Raw genomic sequence first — 19760 nt, 5'->3', positions numbered from 1 at the left:
TTCGTCTTCAGTTTCATATGCTCAGCATCGTAGTATGAGATTCATCCATGCTGCTGTATGTAGCTCATTCACCCTTGTTACTACAGAGTATTCCACCGAATAAAAAATACCATGATCCATTCATTCTACTACTGATGGGTACTGGTGATGTTTCCAAATTGGACCGATCATGAGGAGTGCTACTCTGTAGGGTTGCCTGGGTGGCTCAGTTGGTTGAGCATCCAACTCCTGGTTTTGGCTCAGGTCACGATCTCAAGGTGGTGAGATCAAGCCCCATGTCGGGCTCCATGCTAGACGCAGAGGCTGCAAGATTCTCTCTCTCCCTCTGCCCCTCCCCCACACCAAAAAAAGAGTGCTACTCTGTATATCCTTGCATAGACTTTTGATGAACATGCATATGCATTTCTGCTGGGTGTTTCCCGGAGTGGAACCACTGGGAAATGAGGACCATGTACATTTTAGCTTCCATTTAGATAAGAGGGACAGATGCTTTTTGAATTATCTTACTTTTCCTTTTAAAGATTTTATTTATTTGACTGAGAGAGAGAGAGGGAACACAAGCGGTGAGAGTGGGAGAGGGAGAGGGAGAAGCAGGCTCCCCATTGAGCAAGGAGCCTAATGCGGGGCTTGATTCCAGGACCCTGGGATCATGACCTGAGCCGAAGGCCGACGCTTAACAACTGAGCCACCCAGGCGCTCCCTTTTCTTTTTTTTAACAGTTGAGAAAACTTTAATTATTAGTATAAATTTAACAGGTTAGTTTTTAAAAGGCTTCTCAACTAACAGTAAATAACCAATTTGCTATTACAACTGCTCTGCAATTACTCTTGAACATGGAAAATAATCATGTAGCCATCCAACCATATCACAGCTGTTCTTCAGGAATTTTCTAGGAGGAGGTATTGATGTGAAAGATAATCATCTGTCAGCTGAGGATGTTACGATTATCCCAGAAAGAAATGCATTCTCTGGGCTCCCACGGAGCAAAGGTAATATCAAAGAAAGAATTGCTAGCATTGAATCAACAACAAAGGAGGCAAACTCTGTGATGAGCCTGAGATTCGCACTGAGTTCATTACCCACCCTCTCGACTCATTTTTCCCAACTGAAAACTCAGGGCAAACCTATTTCATACAGTTCTGAAGGCAAGAAAATAAGAAAGAATGTGCTGGTATCAGAGATACAAACTATTTCTGCCTCATCAGCTTTTATCTGACCATGGGATAGTTTCTAAAAGCAAATTAATATAAAAATCCAAGAGACAGCGAGTCCCAGCAAACTTATCTTCCCAACAAATCCCAAATTCAAACCATATTCTATCCTTTCCTTTGGGGACAAGAACGCCTAAAATGGTTATGGGCCAGGCTCTGAAGTGTTAAACACATGCACGTGCACACACACACGCAAATGTGGCTGGGGAGGGAAGTCCAAACAGGCCCCTCTAAGGAGTCTTGGCCCATTCTGCCTTAGAATAGAGACCCAAAAATGAACTGGGTTTAGATGCCAACTCTTTCTCCTACTACCAAATGCAGGAATCCTTTCTACAGTATACTGAACTGTGCTGCCTTCGGGCTAAGTATCTTTAGATATAGGAAAACCACTGATTTAAGAAACTACTATGTGCTGGGCAGACTTGTTAAGCTCTTTCTCCTGTTGTATTAGTTTTCTATTGGCTGCTTTAACAAATGGCCACAAATTAAGTGGCTTAAAACAACACAAATTGATGATCTTACACTTGTGCAGGGCAGACTTCGACACTGGTCTCCCCAGGTTAAGGTCAGGGTCCTGGCAGTGCTGTGGGCCTCTCCGGAAGCTCTAGGGGTGGGGGGTGCTTTCCTTGCTTCCTCCAGAGTCTGGAGGTCACCCACATTCCTTGTCTCTGGGCCCCTCCCCGCATTTTCAAAGCCTGTAACAGAAGGCTGGGTCCTTCTCTGGCTGCCCACTGTCATCTCTCCCAGGCCCCCCTCTTCTGCTTTTAAGGAACCTGGTGATTACTCTGGGCCCACTCAGATGATCCAAGATACTCTCCCTAGCTGCTGATAAGCAACCTTGATTCTCCTTTCTGTGCAATATGACATATTCACAGATCCCGTGGCTAAGGTCTTGGATGGGACTCTGCCGCCACACCCCTCAAGTTGCAACTGGCTTCCCTGTAATTTGCATCTAGAGCTCTGCCTTCTGGAATCACACAGACCCCAGAACACCTCTGTTGGACAATTCTGCAATTTTCGTTCATTTCCCCCTTACTCTTACCTGTCCTCTTCCCCTTCTCACCGACAAGGTTCTTCGGGCCCCGTCTGCTTCCCCAGATTCAAGTTCTACATTTCTCTTGATTAAACCCCACCCTGCTTTCAGACTTCCCTTCCAGCTAGTCCAGATACTTGTGAATTCTGACTTTTCGTCTGTCCTTATTGTCTCCCAGCCCTCTGACCAACCGCATGGACAGCAGAGACTTCCTGGAGTCTCTTTACCCACAGAGAACACCTGCTTCGTGAAGCCGCCCGGGTGACGGGAAGAGATCATGCAGAGGAGACACAGTGGTAGCTGTGAACAACACTGACGACCGCTCCTAGTAAATGGGTGATTTAAAACACACCCCAGGACAGATACAGCCATCGACAGATATGTGACCCCATAAAAATGGTGGTTCATAATCAATAAACGAAAACAGTCCCCACAGAGCCCGTGTGAGCCTCGGTCCACAAGGATCAGGTGTGCGGACAGCTACAACGATGGCTTTTTCCAAAGAGCAAAAATCAGCACTTTTTCTGACCTGTGAGTTTATGATCAGTCTTATGTCTTGTGTATAATTGCTCAAACAAGCACAAAATTACCATCTTTCCCACAAAAAGATGATTAGAGAGGTTACAGAATTCTTCCTGGAAATAAAAAAGAAGGCAATCGTTAATACAAGTGTGCTGAATCAATTAAAGACTTCAGGGTCTACTTGCGGGCAAGTCCTGGAAATCGATACAAGGTCAAAGTAGAAGCGGGTCCCAGGGCCAGGCAGAGAAAGCGGACTGCATCAGACAGCGAAGAACCAAGAACAACAAAAAACGGCAACATCAAATTTTCCTGAAACCTTCCCTCAACCCTCCTTGTCTCACACTCCTCAAATGAAACCTTCCCTCAACCCTCCTTGTCTCACACTCCTCAAATGCAGCGGAGGGGACTCTGGATTCGTTTCTGCTCTATTACTTCTCATTCTGTGAGCCCATTTATTCACATGTCTGTTCCACTGTTTAATTTTATGTTCCTAGAATTTGAAATAAAAAAGCAGTATACTTCAAAGAAATGATCCTTCCCATTTTACGGGTGAGGAAAAATGAGGCCGAGCCCTGTTAAGCAGGATGCAGAGTCCTCAGAGGGGAGGGCGGGGCCCCGGGGTCGTCTGTGCAGAGCCCCAGGGCCTGGAAACCGGGCTCCTGGCGGTGGCTGAAGGCCCGGGCCCCGGCCCCGGCCGGGAGCACTACGGCTGCCAACCCAAGAAGCCGAGGGTACGGTTCCCGCAGGAGCGGCGCGGGCTGAGGACTGTGCCACGGGCTTCAGACGGAGAAAGCCTGCTGGCTCGGAGAGTCAGCAGATAAGCCCACAGGCAGGGGAGAAGGCAGGGGCAGTGGGTCAGGGAAGGAGGAAGCAGCTGGACACCCCCTTCCCACGCAGGCCTCCCTTCCACCCCGAGGGCTTGGAAGAGGCTGGGTGGGAATGGCTTGGATGCAGAAATGAAAACATCAAGAGGACCGTCCCTGACAAGAGACAGTCTAATAGGCACTGATGGAGGCAAGGAGACGCGGGCCTTTTCAAACCACCACTTTGAACCTCTCCTCTTCATCCTCTCTGAGCTATGATCAAAGGACCAAGATTTCAAATTGTGAAGCAATTTTTTCCAATGGCAGCATCTGGCTCCTTGGCAGGCAGCACTGGGAGCTAGGCCCTGTTGTGGGCGGCCGTCCAGGCCTGCCACATGGCCAGGCTCGGCCGGGCAGGGCACCACGTGGGCCTGCAGCTGCTCCCACAGACGCCAAAGGACAATCGCTCTGCACTGGGCAGTAAGCCGGCAGGCGGGCGGGCAGGCGTAGCCCGGGAGGCAGTGCTGGGCACCGGGGGTGGGGGGCATGAGCACTCATTTGCATGCATCTGCCCCCCTGGCCCAGACCCCTGAAGCCAGCCTCCCCCCTTGGCATCAGAAGACTGGGGTGGGGGAATTTCGCTGGGATGACCATGCAACAACTCCCCAGCAAGGCAACCTGCACCGGGGGGCGAGCGATGAAGCAAGTCTTTGAATACGTTCACTTCGGACCATTGTGCCCTTGGGACCATTGTGCCCTTGCCCAGCACAACGGGACAGCAGCTGTAGGGCTCCTGCCACAGCTGTTTTAAATAAGAATAATAGGAATAAACTCAGCCTCGCTCTTCAAGTTACTTTCCACTAATTATGGCATATATTTACATCTGCAAAATAGAAGATTTTAAAAAAACACCACCAAGAGACCCTTTATTGTGCAGATTGGCACCCCTATTTGAATTTCATAAACATTTAGTACTTCAAAGAATCTTAAAAGCTTGCTTTAATTACAATATGCACTGCTTGAAAGGCTGGCTGTTTGCATTGCAAATTCCTACAAATACCAGCATTCATTTTTTAAAAAATTCAATTGATATCACCCACACAACTTCAGGTAAGAGCACTGGTGACTTCACACAGTAGCTGGGATGAAAGAGACAAGGTCTCACTCAGCCCCACGGACAAAGCAGCTGCTGCAGGGGCAGTTCTTTCCAATGGAGGCAGTTAATGAGTCCTGGGCTCCCCGCTGAGCTAGCCCTGCACACGTCACATTCATCAGGTGTATGAACACCGGCCGCCAGACACCACCCTTTCCAAATCGGAAACAGGACCTTTTTCTGGTTTGGAGGTTCTGTGCGAGAAAAGTCCTATAGAGAATGACAACAGATCAATTAACAAGTGTAGAGTTGCCAAACAAAATACAGGCCACCCAGTTACATTTGATTTTTAGATAAACAACAAACTTTTTTATTATCTGTGTGTCCCAAAGATTGCACGGGGCCTATGTGCACTAAAATAGTGTACGTTGTTTACCTGAAATTCAAATGTAACTGGGTGGCCTGTATTTTTATTCGCTAAACCTGGCACCTCTAACTAACAAGTCATGTTTACCAAAAAGAGTAACAAAAATTGGGGCTTACTCTCAAATCTCATCACTGTAAGAAGACATTTTCTGCTCAAGATATTTTAAGAGAAAAATGAAGATGCCAAATAATACATGCAGCATGATGTGGAGAACAAAGGCAAAAGAATAAAATTAAATTTCCCTACAACTCACAGCCCACTGACAAGTCCTTGAGACAGGCAGAGTGATCTTCCTCTAGAAACTTTACCGCCTCGATGTTAATAGTTGGCTAAGAGCAAAAGGCAATCTTAGCCTAACATTCGTCCGACTTCCAGGATCCTGTAAATCTACTTTATAACATGTAAAAATTCCTTTGGAAACTTCCTTTATCTCTACCTTCCCTCTCCCCCCAAGATGTATGTTAGCAATCATCCTCCAAGCATATGGCCCATTGATACGTATCTGGAGGGTCACATGACTACGGTTTTATTAGACAGTAATAAATGGCCATTTCCTAACAACAGCTAGCCCCTCAAGGTCCTGGAAACCTTCCAAAATTCTTAGAGACTTTCACTATCCCTCACCCCCTCCCAAGTTGAAAGTATATAATCGGCCGTCCATCATAACCTCAATGCAACTCTTTCTGCCCACAGGTCCTGTCCCCGTGCTTCAATAAAACCACCCTATTTGGAGCACCTGGGTGGCTCAGTCAGTTGGGTGTCTGACTCTCGATTTTAGCTCAGGTCAGGATCTCAGGGTTGTGGGATCGAGCCCCGAGTCAGGTCCATGCTCAGCCAGGAGTCTGCTTAAGATTCTCTCTGTCCCGCTCCCTCTGCCCCTCCCCTGCCTGAGCACCTGCACACACACGTGGGTGCCCGCACCCTCTCTCTCTCTCAAATAAATAAAATCTTTAAAAAAAAAAAAAAAACCCCACCCTATTTACATCCAAGACATCTCAAGAATTCTTTCTTGACCGTTCCCTCCAAATCCCAACATTTTCACATCAGAGCATAATTCTTTTTAGTGAAATCAAATGATGTATAATGTTTGTAGATACATGTAAAAAGTCCAGAAGGATACACGGGTAAATCTCAGTTTTTCTTCTATGGTCTTTTGATCTCCTTGGACTATTTGTAATAAGCTTATATTGCTCTTGTAAGGTAAAAAGAAAATTAAAATGGGGTGGGTGGGTAGGATGTACTTTGTGGATCTCCACCTGCACAGGGAGCAAGGACCTCATATACCACCAAGGGCCTAGATCTAATTTTAGACAATTGACCAAGACCCCTGAGGGCTTTATGACTATGTCTAGATAGTCCACTTATTCCTTGCAAACCTGGGTCTGGAAATAAGAACCACCCGGATAGTGCTACCTTGGTTCTTTCCTTCTCGGGCTTTTCTTGAGGTATGGTTACAGAGGAGCTAATCATGCCGCCATCAAAGGGCAAGTACTGGGAAGTGCAAATGCATCATCATGTGTTTGCTTGCCCCTGGACCTCGGATTAGCAAGAACAGTGGCTTAGCATCTCAGCCTGTAACCATGGCGGGAGTGGAGTTAAACAGCTCCACCCAGGAAAAGATGGAGCCCTGACCTTGGCTTTGTTAGCAACCACTGAGCCAAATGACCCAGGACAGAAAGCATTAGAGGAACATCTGTCAGACGGATTCTCCCAAGAGGTTAAGCGAACTTCCAATTCACATTCTGCCTAGATATGTGCAAGCGTTCAAGTTAAAAAAAAAAGCAAGCATCCATACTGTGACTGAGATTAAGGGATTAGGGGAAAAGCAGAGTGAGCTTCTGCTCCCACTTTCTAGGCTGTCCTGTTCTGCCTTATGTCTTCAGGTGGATTCGGAAAGTCTTTTAAATACAGTGATGGCCACCTCAACCCTCACCATTCTCCAAGTTCTAGAAGGCCCAGCGGCCATGGGGACCTTCCAATGCCTCCCAGTAGGATTCCTTGTGTCTGAACATACGTCCACTTCCCCTGAACTCCTTCCCACTCTCCTTCCACTGACCAAATTCTTTCAAGATTCCGCTCAAATGCCAGGTCTTTGTAAGGCCTTCTGGAATGTTCTCAGGACAAAAGGGTTCCTTCTACCTCTGTGCTCCCACCTTTCTGTCACAGCTCCTATCCCACAGTGCTGTCACTTACCCGCCTGTGTGTCTGCCATCCCCTACCAGACCCTAAGCTGTGCCTCTTACTCGGGTCTGTTTTTCCTGCTCCAGCTCTCTAGGATCGAAGTAGAGTTCACTGAATGTTGACTGAGTGACTCACTAGTGGTATGTATGTTTATTACTAATGCAAATGATGAAACTATTTCTGTAAGAACCTAATGAACTCCAGAGATAGCCTGGAAAAGGTTTGGTGTGAATCTCTCAAGGTGTCCTCCCTGGCTTCAGTACATTCCTTCAGAAGTATCACTCAATAAATTATCAGGTGCATCCTCTGTCGGCACATGATGTCCGAGCTGGCTACCTGGCAGGTGTATCCTGGCCCCTGATAGACAGCAATTTCTCTAGGTGAACTGAATGAAACAAAATGACTTTTCAGCCAACAGATTTTTTAAAAGAACTCTTAAAAATCTGCCGTATACACTGCACTGCTGGATAAACAAAAGCTACAGATGGGATCCCTGCTCCCTGGGGGAGACTTACAAAGAAGTTTAGGATGCAGGGCTGGGAAAACAGGAAGGAAACAATAACAGACAGCAGTCACAGCAGCAAATGCTAACAAGCTTCAGATTATTTTTCTTATGAAATCAAACCAAAATGGATGCATGTGCAGGTTTACGGACTCGCCTGTCCCCCAACCTGAAGTATCAGAACCTGCCTATAAGAGATGGCTTAAAAAAAAACAACAGACCACTGGTGGAGATGATCATATAACCACAGTCTACCCAGAACATTTATTATGTATTAACCTTATAAATACCTCTGAACATAGTGGTTTTACTTGCTAACCTTCCTTCCACCTACATCATGCCACCGCTCGATACCGGTCTTGTAATTTCAGGACTTAATGCTATTTTAAGATGAGACCAAAGTACAAAGACACGGAAGACTCATTGAATTGAAAGGCCCTTTTCCTTGCTGATAGCAGTTTAAGACACGTGGGGAGCAAATCATTCCATTTTGCTAACTTCCTTTTCCATGAATAGCAACAGGCCGGTTTGGTTCCAAATGATAGACTCAAGTCTACAAGTCCAATCAAAATCATGCGAATCCAATTAGACACAGGTTGCCACTCCGGAGGGGGCCATTTGGGCAGCTTCCATGTGCACCCGGTGTCTCCTTACATAAAGCCCAGTTGTTTTATTTATAGTGCCTGTCATTTTGTCCGACAAATGTGATTTCATTCCTACCAAGATAAAAGCATCTTCTAAAGGCTGCCCTCTTTCCAGATAACCCGGTCTCCCTCTCTCTGTTTTCTAAAATCTTCTCACACCTGCTCCGGTTAGTAAAACTAGCCTTTCTTTTTCTTTCCCTAGAAAAATAGATTAAGAAAATTGAACAACTATAAATTTATTTATTGTTTATTGTTTAGACTGAATGATCATACTTCCAAGAATTTTAAAAAGCAAAACATTATGAACGACCACAGGGTAACATCAAAAATCCTGGCTTCTAAAATAACACTAATGTAATCATAACTTGAGAGAAAAAAGAAACATTATATAAATGTGTATAAAATTTTTCGTTAACCACATGATCCATATCCATACAATTTCATTTTCATATTGCTTATTATTCCAATCAAAGTTTAAGACTAAGCCTTCCTCCTACTAATTATTCTTCTAAATCAATTTTGGCTATAAGGTTATAAGTAACACAGTGGCTTTCTTTGAACCAGTGTCCCCAAACTTGACACTTTTGAACACCCTCGTAGGACAGAGAATAGAATTTTGAGGCCCCTTCAAAAATATTAGTTTCACTATGTTTCTTATTTGGTTAAACTCATTAATTCTGTTTATTTCCTTCAGTAAACCACGTGTGGCTGGAAATGGAACTTCTTTAGAAAGTCAGCTTCAAGTGGGACTAGGGTTTCTGTCTTTCAGGATTCATGAAGGAATCACACCCACACCTTGTCTATCTTTGGGAATTCTATGGTCAATTTCAAGACAGTTGGCATTTTATCTTAAATTAGCTGCTTCGTCTGCCCTAACAGCAGCAACCCATCTGCATGAGTCTCAGTGCTGAAATGGAGCACGACTTTGTCTGTTTGCAGGTGGACCTCTTCTGTTCTTAGGGCCTACGTAGCACCTGATTGATCACTGTTTTATAATGGAAGAAAAGAAGTCTGGTTTTCTGCCAGCGCAAGTGTTTGCCTCATTTATCACAGATCTGGTCCCACACTCCCCCTCGATCATAACTTCAATGCTGGATTCAAACTGTAATTTTTCTGGACCGTTTTATGTAGGGATTCAAATTTAAGCTAAAATGTGCACTAGTCATCTGTAGTACTACTAGTACAAACAACTCAACTAAGGTGACGGGGGCGGGGTGGGGGGCGCTGATGAGATGCCTTCAACTCTGGCTCGGGTCCCCAAGGGTAGGCGATGAAAACCCATCTCTGGAGGGGCAGGCAAGGCACTTACGGTGTCCGCTCTAAGACGCATCCTATTTCTAGAACTGCTGAGATAGGAACACGTATATGTCTTAGGATTGAGGGAGAACAGTACATTCAACCTTATTAATAGTTTCTATGGAGAATGAGGAAGGATTAAAGTCTTTGAGGAGAAAGACAGATGAAGAGGGATTCAAAAAGCAAAGTGACAAGAGAAAGTTGTTTTAAATTATGCCACACCAGCCTGATGAAGATGCCTGCCGTACTCAGTGCCTGACCACCTTAGAAAAGCAGCTTGGTTATTTACACACCACACAAACATGTGCACACATACACATATGTAAAGTACTATTATCAATATTTAATAAAATAAAAATGGCTAAATGAGAATTTACCCAGTAAATAGGACATCACATAGTCATTAAAAATGGTAATTAGCGATGTAATGGCATATGGCTGCATGAAAGGGTGTTGGATAAGGAAGAAAAGCAGGAAACCAGACTTAATGCATTCCTTGGTTCAAACTACATAAACATGTGTTACATTTGTGGTTATATTCGTGGTGCATTTAGGAATCAATTACAAATTATATATTTCCAAGACTGTCTAGAATACTATGATGTTGCCTTTGTAATCGTAACGTAAACACGATGCCACTCCTCTAACCCCACCCCAAAGGTAGCTAACAGCATTGTGTGGATCTTTCTAATAGTCTCAGGATCCGACCTGAACCTGCTGGTAGCAACAGTCTGTTCACCATAGCCCCCACGTAAATACACACCAGGGCATCCCGTGGTGACCGGACTTCAGAGAGAAACCGGTCTGCTTCCCCTTCATTACCATCACAGACTTCAGGTCAGGGGAGGGGCTGGGGACAGAGCTGTGCCCCATGCAGAGGCCATGCACAGATTTCATGGAAAAGGCATGGATTCTGGAGTCCAGCCCACCCGGCACTGATTAGCTGTCTGACTTTGCGGAAGTCACTCTGCCTCTCTGTGACTCGATTTCTTCATGTGTAAAGTGGGAATAATCACATGTGGCTCACAAGGATTAAATAATAACAAGTATGTGCTTATGTTCAAAAAAGACTCATTAAGTCAAGTTCAACTACTGAAAGAGAGAGAAGCCCCTTCCCTCTCATTCCCGCAAAATCCTTTTTCCCCTCTTTGTAATTAAATATGGTAGCATTAAATGCACAAGAGTGAATGAAAAGTAGGCAGGAAAGAAGAGAAAGGAAATAAATAGGAGACAGTCATGAAAAGAAAAAGATAAGGAATAATAATAGAGAAGGCAAAATGTAAATAAAATCGCTGTAACAGTAAGAAGAATCCAAATACTCTCTTGGCTCAAAAATTGTTAAAACCACTGACTGTTCCCTACTGCTGACACAACCAAACCCTGATTCTTTGTCTTTCCAAATTTTCCCACCCACCCATGCTTTCCATACAAGCGAAGACCCAGCTGCCAAAGCACCTCAAGATCGCTGAAAGCACCTGAACTCCCCCGAATGGGCCTCACCTGTCCCTTGTATCTTGGTGCTCCCGCTAGCCAGCCCCTTACCTACCACGCTCACTATCATTTCTCCCTCCCCTAATACTGGCAGCCACAGTGGTCGAAGGAGGTGGTGAGTGACCCTTAAGGTCTCGCCAGCAGGAAGGTAAAATGGTAGAAACCACTTAGGAAAACAGCTTGGCAGTCTCTTAAGTTAAACGTGGAGTTACCACGTGACCCAGCTATTCTACTCCTATGGAAAAATGCCAAGAAAAATGCTGCAAATGAAACCATACGTCCCCACAAAGACTTGTACACAAAGACTTCAGAGCAGCATTATTGGGTCAAAGCCTAAAGTGGAAACAATCCACAAGTCTATCAACAGTGAATGGATAAGCAAAACGTGGTATGTCCATACGACCGGCTAGTCCTAGGCAATAGAAAAGAGCTAACTAGTGGCATGCTGTAACATAAATGCCCCTCAAAAACAATGTAAGGGAAGAAGCCAGGTGCCAATGACCACACCCCAAAAGATTCTACTCACATAAAATGTTCAGAAAAGGCAAATCTGTACAGACAGAAAGCAGATTAGTAGTTGTCTGGGGCTGGGAGTAGGAACAGGGATCACCTGCAAATAGGCACAGGGGATCTTTTTGGAATGACAGAAATAGTCTAAAATTTGATTATAGTGATGGTTATACAACTCCGTAAATTTTTCTAAAAATCACTGAATGTTAAGGAGCAAATTTTATGGTTTCTAAATTATACCTCAATAAGGCTCTTATAAAAAAAGATCTCACCAGATACATAGCCATCCACAGGGGCCTCTGGGTGTCCCCCACCATTAAGGCATGAGAGAGGATAAGGCTAACAGGGCAGGGGGTACCCACACTGGCTTCCTTGCCTCTGCCAGTCATTTCTGTGTTGGGGCCTGAGGCTCCGGGTGCCATTCGGATCCTCCAGCCTGAGAAGAGCGGAGTGACTGCGACTTGGTGCCACCATGCCCTTCACCTTCAGGTGTAGGCACTCACGTGGGGTAGCACTCAGTACATCCTCCACAGCAAACTCCTGACCTTGTCTAGCCCGACTGAGCCCAGGCTGCACATGGCTGCTCTTCGGAAAACAGTTTTAGGAGCAATCCTAGGAGCAAATCAAGAGTCAGCCTGATTTTGACAACCTAGAGACTTCAGGAACTTTGAGACAGAGGAAAAAAGGGCAGGGGGAGAATAAAGATCGGGTGTAGGATCTCTGCTGAAATTTGCTGAATTCACACAAAACCAAGGAAATCTGCCAAGCAAATTGCTGGTAAATAAAACATTTCAAAGGGAGTGTTGAACCTACTTAAGAAACACCCGTTCCTGATATCCAAGGATAGATATTCTAAGTATAATTTATTCTCACTGAGGCATTAGAGAAAGCCAATGAGATGTCAAATTGCAGCAAACTGTAAACCTAATTCAAATGGCTTTCCTCATCTAACATTGTTGCGACTGAATGTCTTTATAAAGGCTAAGTACCGCTCACAATTATACTGAAGGAGTGAAGTCTTCCACCACATTCATAGAAGTGCTCAAATTTAATCCTTCAAATGTTAATAAATATATATCTAATCTCAGGGCAACTGTTTCTACATTTGGACATTTCACACTAGCAACCACACTCTACACATCTGCAATCTAGACCTCATTACTTGGGGATCCACGACCAAAGGGTCCCGTCACCGAAAGCATTTATTAAGATCATCCCAAGCAAAATGGGAAATTTTGGAAGCAAAAACAAGAACAACTTTCTAAGGACTTCCCATTCCACTTTATATCCAAATAACATGCTAATTATAAGAAATCTTATTATCATTAAAAACCAATACCGTTTTATTTGAAAATACTGACAATGGTTTCCTTTCATCCTATCTTACCCTTTCTGATTAATTATAATTAACTTGAGTAGAACAGCCTCTTTTTATATCCTTCACAACAGTGACTCTCAAACTTTTTGATCTCAGGACCCCTTTCTGCTCTTAAAATCTACTGAGGACCTCAAAGAGCTTTTGTTTCTGCAGGTTATATCTATCTATACTTTCTGTACTGGAAATTTAAACTGAGAGCATTTTAAAAATATTTATTACCTACTTAAAAAAACTCATTACATCTTATCTTTTTTTAAATTAGACATACCTATACTTTCAAAAACAGAAGAAAAATTGGGAGGGTTGTACTCTTTCACTGGTTGGAAATACATTTAATATGTGCCTTCATGGAAAATACCTGGATTCTCAAACATGCTTCTAACTGTTTGTCCTGATGCATTGTTTTGGTTGAAGTAACACGAAGAAAATCCCGCCTAACACAAATCTGGAGCTAGAAAAGGGAAGTATGTTTTAATAGGCTCTTCAGATAACTGTGGTCATTTTTCTCTGATACTACACCAAAACTTAACAAGTGATAGTTTCTTAAAAATTAGCTGCAGTGTAGGGGCGCCTGGGTGGGTCATTTGGTTAAGCATCTACCTTGGGCTCAGGTCATGATCTCAGGGTCCTGGGATCGAGTCCCCCATCGGGCTCCCTGCTCAGTGGAGAGTCTGTGTGTGTCTTTCTCTCTCCCTCTGCCTCTCCCCCAGCTCATGCTCTCTCTCTCTCTCAAATAAATAAAAATCTTTTTAAAAAAATTAGCTGCAGTGTGGAATCTGAAACTGTATCAATGAACTTTTCAAGCTCTTTTACATGAAAACCCACTGGTTTATCTTACATAATAACAACAACAACAAAAAAATCACTTGTTAATATGGCTGTGGATCTCACCAGAAAGGTCTGTTAAGTATTGGGAAGCTGTCAAGTTCACGGTGGTGGATACGAGTTTTCCAAAATTCTTATTTTTACTAGAAAGCTGGAATTTTCTCTTTGGTCATAAATAGTGTCAGTTGCTTTCCTTGAGGTGGCAAGCAGGCAGGCTCAACGCACTCATCTGCAATGTGTACTCTAGGTCCAAGATGTCATAAAATTTATAAAGGACATTCTTGGTGTAACTCGTTCTCTCTCTCTCTTTTTTTAAAATGTGTGCACACACCCGCCCGATTAAGCTAAAGCTTCACCGGTTTCACCCTTCTGCTTTTGAACTATTGGCGTGCATATCAGCAGCTTGCACAAGCCAAATAATGTCTCGGGGTCGTAGTGAAAATAGCTCTGGCCTTCTCAGTCCCTTGAAAGGCTACTGATGAACTCCCTGGGGGTCCCCAGGCCATACTTTGAAAACTGCCCTGTTACCACATAAGTGACCTCCAAACACCATTCAAATCACGAGTGGCAGCCCCCAATTTAGAAAGGTATTATTGCTTGTTCAGGTTATCCACATGTATTACCCATCCCAAGAACCTTAATGTAAGTGGAAGGCTACTTCCACAATCCAAATTCAATACAGAACCATGAAAAATGAAATCTAGTTACGACGTAAGGATACAAGAAACTAAACAAACTAAATTTAATATGGAACTTCTCCAAGAAACTTAAAACATACATTTTTCCTTCATTTATCCACTTGTTTCCCCACTTGCTGGGCTTTCTTGTGGGAGGCGTTTGCTCGGTATTGGAGAAATGGAGAGTCCTCTGTGGACAGGACCGTGCCCCCCCGCCAGCTGGGGTTCACAGGGTGTGAAGCAACCAGAAAACAGAGCAGAGGCACTACTGCCAAAGTTATCTAATTACAAGATCCGGAGCCCCACCCTACAAGTAGCCTGTCCTTTGTAATCTTGGAGTCTGTTTTCTTAGCTGGACACGAGGCAAATTCCACTTAGCCCTGTGAGGAGAGGAGGAAGTGCGTGGAAAGTCTCAGCATGGCCCCCAACCCCCAGCAGGTCAATAAATGGTAGCCACTGTTAGTAGTAAGGTGCCCCCGAGGCAGTCCCGGGTCCAGAGGGGAGCAGGACACACATCGAAGTAATTATGACCCAGCATGGGAACTGATTAACTACAAACGGCGCTGGGAGTAAAAGGAAAATCAATGGTCTGCCTGAGGGACGAAGGTGCCGTAATAAAGGAGCCACCATCTCAAAGGAAGGAGGAGCTGGCCCCATGGGAGAGAAGGAAAAGGGAAGAAGTCCATCAGACACACAGAGCAGCTAGGCACAGGGCAGCTAGCAAGGAAAACACCCTGCAACCAGCTCACTTGGAGCCTTTAAATGCCATGCTCAGGGGTGCAAACACTTGAAATTTTCTTTCTATTTTTCTAGAGACTGAAGCCTTATAAACACTCATTGCTGACAGGTCATCTGGTGTCTTGCAGCCTTGGTGTCCTCACCTCCCATACACACGTGGTACTTACGCCTGTGACCTGTTAGCCGTCCCTGGCCTGAGTGTGACTAGTGGAGAAAGAACAGAAAAGCTCCTCTCAGAGGCCGCGGGACGGCAGCAAGCCCCAGCAGCTGGGGGAATCCGCCCTTGCTGTTTTAAAGCCCAAATGAGGCACATACTGGGTGAAGCCATTTTGTATTCTCTCTGCCACGTATAAAATCTGGAAGCATGAAACTTTATCTTCATCCCAGCCCCAGTCTGCCTCAGGTCCTGGGCTCCAGTGGAATTTTATAGGTCTCTTGGCTTAATGGAGTGAGAACAGAAAGAGGGGCTAGTCCCCCGTGTTTTCCATCACAACTGCAGCCGTGTGTGAAGTCTCCAGCCATTGCAGGAGTGAGCCCTGAAGCCCACAGAGGCCTCCCGTCTCTCTTGTTCTTGAGCAGGGACACCAAATGCTGCCTGGGTGCGTCTGTACCTGAGGATGGACCACAAGGCCAGCCTGAGGACAGCCCCCCAGGTGCAGTCAGCGAGCACCCACAACCAGCCGCGCTGCTCCGCACTCACGTACGGGAGGCGCCCGTTCAGACGAAACCCACCGCCACCACAGCGATGTCTTACTCACCCAGAATTTTACGAGGAAGAAGGCATTTTGAGGGCCTTTTCCAAACAGTTCCTTTAAGCCACCTTTCTTTTCAGGAAATTTGTCATAAATCTGACGAATGTCCACTGATTCGAGCAATGGGTCACTGTAAGAATGGTTGGCATGCCCAATGTGCACGAAGAGGTGTTTGTTGTACTGTAAGAAACCAACAGAAACATTCCCATTACAAACCCTTTGGTCAACCTGGGGCACATCCATCTTGAACTGGAAGGAGAGCAGTGGTCTCGAAATCCCGGACTTACACCTTGAATAGCCTAGGGTCTGTGCCTTTGAAAAAATGAAGACGTTCAGAAAAGCCATTATAGGGGCACCTGGGTGGCTTAGTTGGTTAAGCGTCTGCCTTCGGCTCAGGTCATGATCCCAGGCTCCTGGGATCGAGCCCGCATCGGGCTCCCTGCTCCTCGGGAAGCCTGCTTCTCCCTCTCCCACTCCCCCTGCTTGTGTTCCCTCTCTCGCTGTCTCTCTCTCTGTCAAATAAATAAATAAATAAAATCTTAACAACAACAACAAAAAAGCCATTATAGCTCAGGATTAAAACCATCATTGTCTTTTATTGACAGGGGTATCTATTTTCCCTCAAAAAGGCTTTTCGTAGACATAGTAGTAAATAACAGCTGAAGTGACCCAACTACCAAACCAAGATACTATTACATCACACAGTTTCACCTAACTCAACTGAAAATGACAGCAACACCCTTTGAAGCCCAATATTTAACAGTTCAGCCCAATGAGGAGCATGTGTGTAGTCAACTAACGTCATCACCCAGAATGCACTTCTTGCTCGAGCTTCCCCAGCAACAGCACGGATGCAGTGCTCTGGGCAATGGTACCCACCTACTCCTCCAACAGGAGTAAGAGTGCCGAGCCTCTTTCTCACCAGTCCCCTTAGCAACCAGTCTAAAGCTTCTGCATAAGGGCTGGTCAGCACATGGTTGTCAGTGCAAAGTTCCGGCCAGGAGAACAGTTCATGGAGAGGATTCATGGTACAAGGTCATATGGGGCCAGTAATCAGAGAACACAGGTCACTCATTCACAAACCAAACAACCAAAACCCAGTTAAGTCACTTAACTTACAAAAGAAACCCTTTTCTCTCCTTGCTTTGTTTTATGCCATGTTTGGTATAAAACATGTTAACTGGACCACAAAGGAGTTATCCAAACCAATGATTCTCAAAGAACATTTAAAAATCACCAATGCCTGCGGCCATCCAGACTACAGGGGAATCCCAGAAAATGAGGCCAGGCATCAGTAATTTTTAATGGGCATTAAATGAATTCCAGTATGCAGCCAGGTTAGAGAACCGCTGGCCTACACTTTCTACTCCAGACCCTCCGTGCCTGCCTCTTGGGCTAAGAAAACCATAACACCAACCTAACGAGACACAAAGACCTCTGCGGCTGTCAGGGCTGTGGGGAGATCAGAACCCAACTGGGCTCATGCGAGAAATTCTGTGTCCCAAGTCACCTGGCAGGCCCTACTTACTTTTCAAAGTTTAAATGGTTATTTCCCCAACTAGAGTCCTTCAGAGTACTGACCCCATTAGAAATGAGAAGTCCCAAATAAAAGAAAGCTTGGTCAAAACTGCCTACCAGGAGAGTACTGTATCGTGGGTAAGAGTTTGGGGTCTGGACTCAGCCTGCTCGAGCACAAAACTTTGTGCCTACTGAAAATTAGCTAAGACACTGGGCAAGTGCCTCCCCTGTCTGTAAAATGGGGAAAGTGCTGGCGTCTGCCTCCTAGGGATGCTTCAGGATTTAAATGAGAAACTAAATATAGAGAGCTCACAGATTCAATGAACAGCAAACGATAAATGCTAGCTATTATTATTGTTTTGTAAAACCCCCTTCTTTGAGCATAGTTAAAAGACATTTCTTAACTTGGTATAACCCAAAGTTTCCTAAGCTCATGTGGTCACAAAAGCTTACAGATGTATCCTGAAGAAATGCTGGTTTAAATCCATGACTTGCTACACAGGCACTGGATCTCTGGCCACAGGGCCAACGGGCAGGAGGCTCGACACCACATCCAAAGTCAGTGGTCCACGGTGTTGAACAGCTGGGGATGGTGGCCAGGGCCCGGCACCTTCTGGGAGACGGCTAAGCCCCTCTCCTGCTCAACATCAGGGTGATATCTCTACAAAAGCTTCAAAATCCCTAAGAGGTATCAGGTGAAATGAAGAAGGGGACCCTGTCAAGCTCTGCCATAGACCCAGCCTCTGCCCAGCGAGCTGCTAGCTTTCAGGTGAAACTGAGGGCTGGGAAGCGCTCTGCAGGGACAGAGTGTGCCTACAACGGAAGAGAATTTTTTAAAATGAAGTCAAAAGCCATTGCCAGGTTGGGGAGCTGAGATTATGGGGTAGAGTGGAATGTCTTTGACCTTTTCGTAAATGTTCCCAAATGTTGTTGTCACATCATCTTGTCAACAATAAGCAAACAAAAGCCCACAGAAATGTATGAGGCACTCCTGCTAACGAGCTTCCATTCTCATTAGTGGGCAGAGCGAGAAAAGACAACACAGCTGGGGACACAGACGCTGGTGTAAAGGCCGCCAGAGAGGCAAAGATGAATGAGCAGTGTCTTGTGTGTGGAGCCCCTCTGCTCATTCTCCACCTACCCACCATTCTGAGAGCTGAGGGCAAAAGTCCTTGTTCTTTCATTATCCGGATGGCTGGCCTTCTGCAGGTCCATCCATCCCACCCTTACATTACTAACCTCTGCTGGCAGCAAGCTCCCGGGCCCGCCCAGCTCCTTCGGGGAGGTACCGTTTCTGTCCTGTCGTGTGTCACTGGCACACAGTGAGTTTATGGGCAAGGAGGCAACACGAGCAGAGCTATGGGGTCACCTGTGGCCAGAATCCCAGTCTGTCTGCCGAACACCATGCTCTCAGCTCCTCCTCCTTGGCAGCCGCCCACGGGCAGGCAGAGCTGGGGACGGAGGTAAGAAGCTGAGACTTGCGGTCTTTTTTGCTGCCGACATCCAAAGGCCCCTGCAGTGTAGTGCTGGAACGCAGGACCTCTACATGTCAAGAGGACAGGAAGGTGAAGGGAGGGCAAAATTTACCACACTTTAACAGAGGCCTTGAAGATATGGTTGAAAACCAAAGTGCTGAGCGCAAAGCACGAAAACTCTGGAGCCAGATGAGAATCTGAAATCTCAATTTTGCTCATATGTGCAACGGGGATACGGTATGTGTAATACGCAACAGGACTGAAGATGAAAGGGAATAATGCACAGAGGGTGCTCGGCATAGGACCCAGCATATAAGAAGTGTCGGGGAAATCACAGCGGCTAAGATTACTATTGTTGTGGTTTATTATTACGTGAGATTACTAGGTCCTGGGGGTGAAGAAAAGAACTTTCCTGCTTTAGCTACCCCTCCTGCGTAGCAAAGAAAAAATAAACAATAAATACAAGTAAGCCAAGAGCTAGGAGCAAGTTGTGAAGCCATGGGACTGTTCAAATCCTTGATTCTGGCCCACTCATGACCAGCTTCTCGGGGTGCAGGTCTCTCCTGTGCCTGAAGGAAGTTTGAAAAGAGCTGTGTCCGCTCACTGCTCTGTGCCATGTGCCTTCTACATACGTGACCTCAGGTAATCGTGGCCTTGCAACGACACCGTAGGGACATTTTATTA

The 19760-nt window shown here is 45.4% G+C and overlaps 1 protein-coding gene across 12 annotated transcripts in view; it reads right to left on the bottom strand.

Annotated features, from left to right (window-relative positions):
- The window catches only part of TEAD1 (TEA domain transcription factor 1), a 255110-nt gene that overhangs the window by 17018 nt on the left and 218332 nt on the right, over positions 1-19760 (bottom strand). For 11 of the 12 annotated variants that reach the window (XM_045894123.3, XM_045894121.3, XM_045894116.3 and 8 more), the window contains one exon: positions 16090-16263. The exons of the other annotated variant lie outside the window; for it this stretch is intronic. In XM_045894123.3, the coding sequence (XP_045750079.1) occupies positions 16090-16263 (174 nt within the window). The remainder of the gene's footprint in view (positions 1-16089; positions 16264-19760) is intronic. 12 annotated transcript variants of the gene reach the window in all.

The sequence above is a fragment of the Mirounga angustirostris genome, unplaced genomic scaffold (assembly GCF_029215605.1).
Source record: "Mirounga angustirostris isolate CCGP_5_RB_7025 unplaced genomic scaffold, mMirAng1.0.hap1 SCAF_13, whole genome shotgun sequence".
NCBI classification, from domain to species: Eukaryota; Metazoa; Chordata; class Mammalia; order Carnivora; family Phocidae; genus Mirounga; species Mirounga angustirostris.
This window is presented reverse-complemented; position numbering and strand designations above follow the sequence as displayed.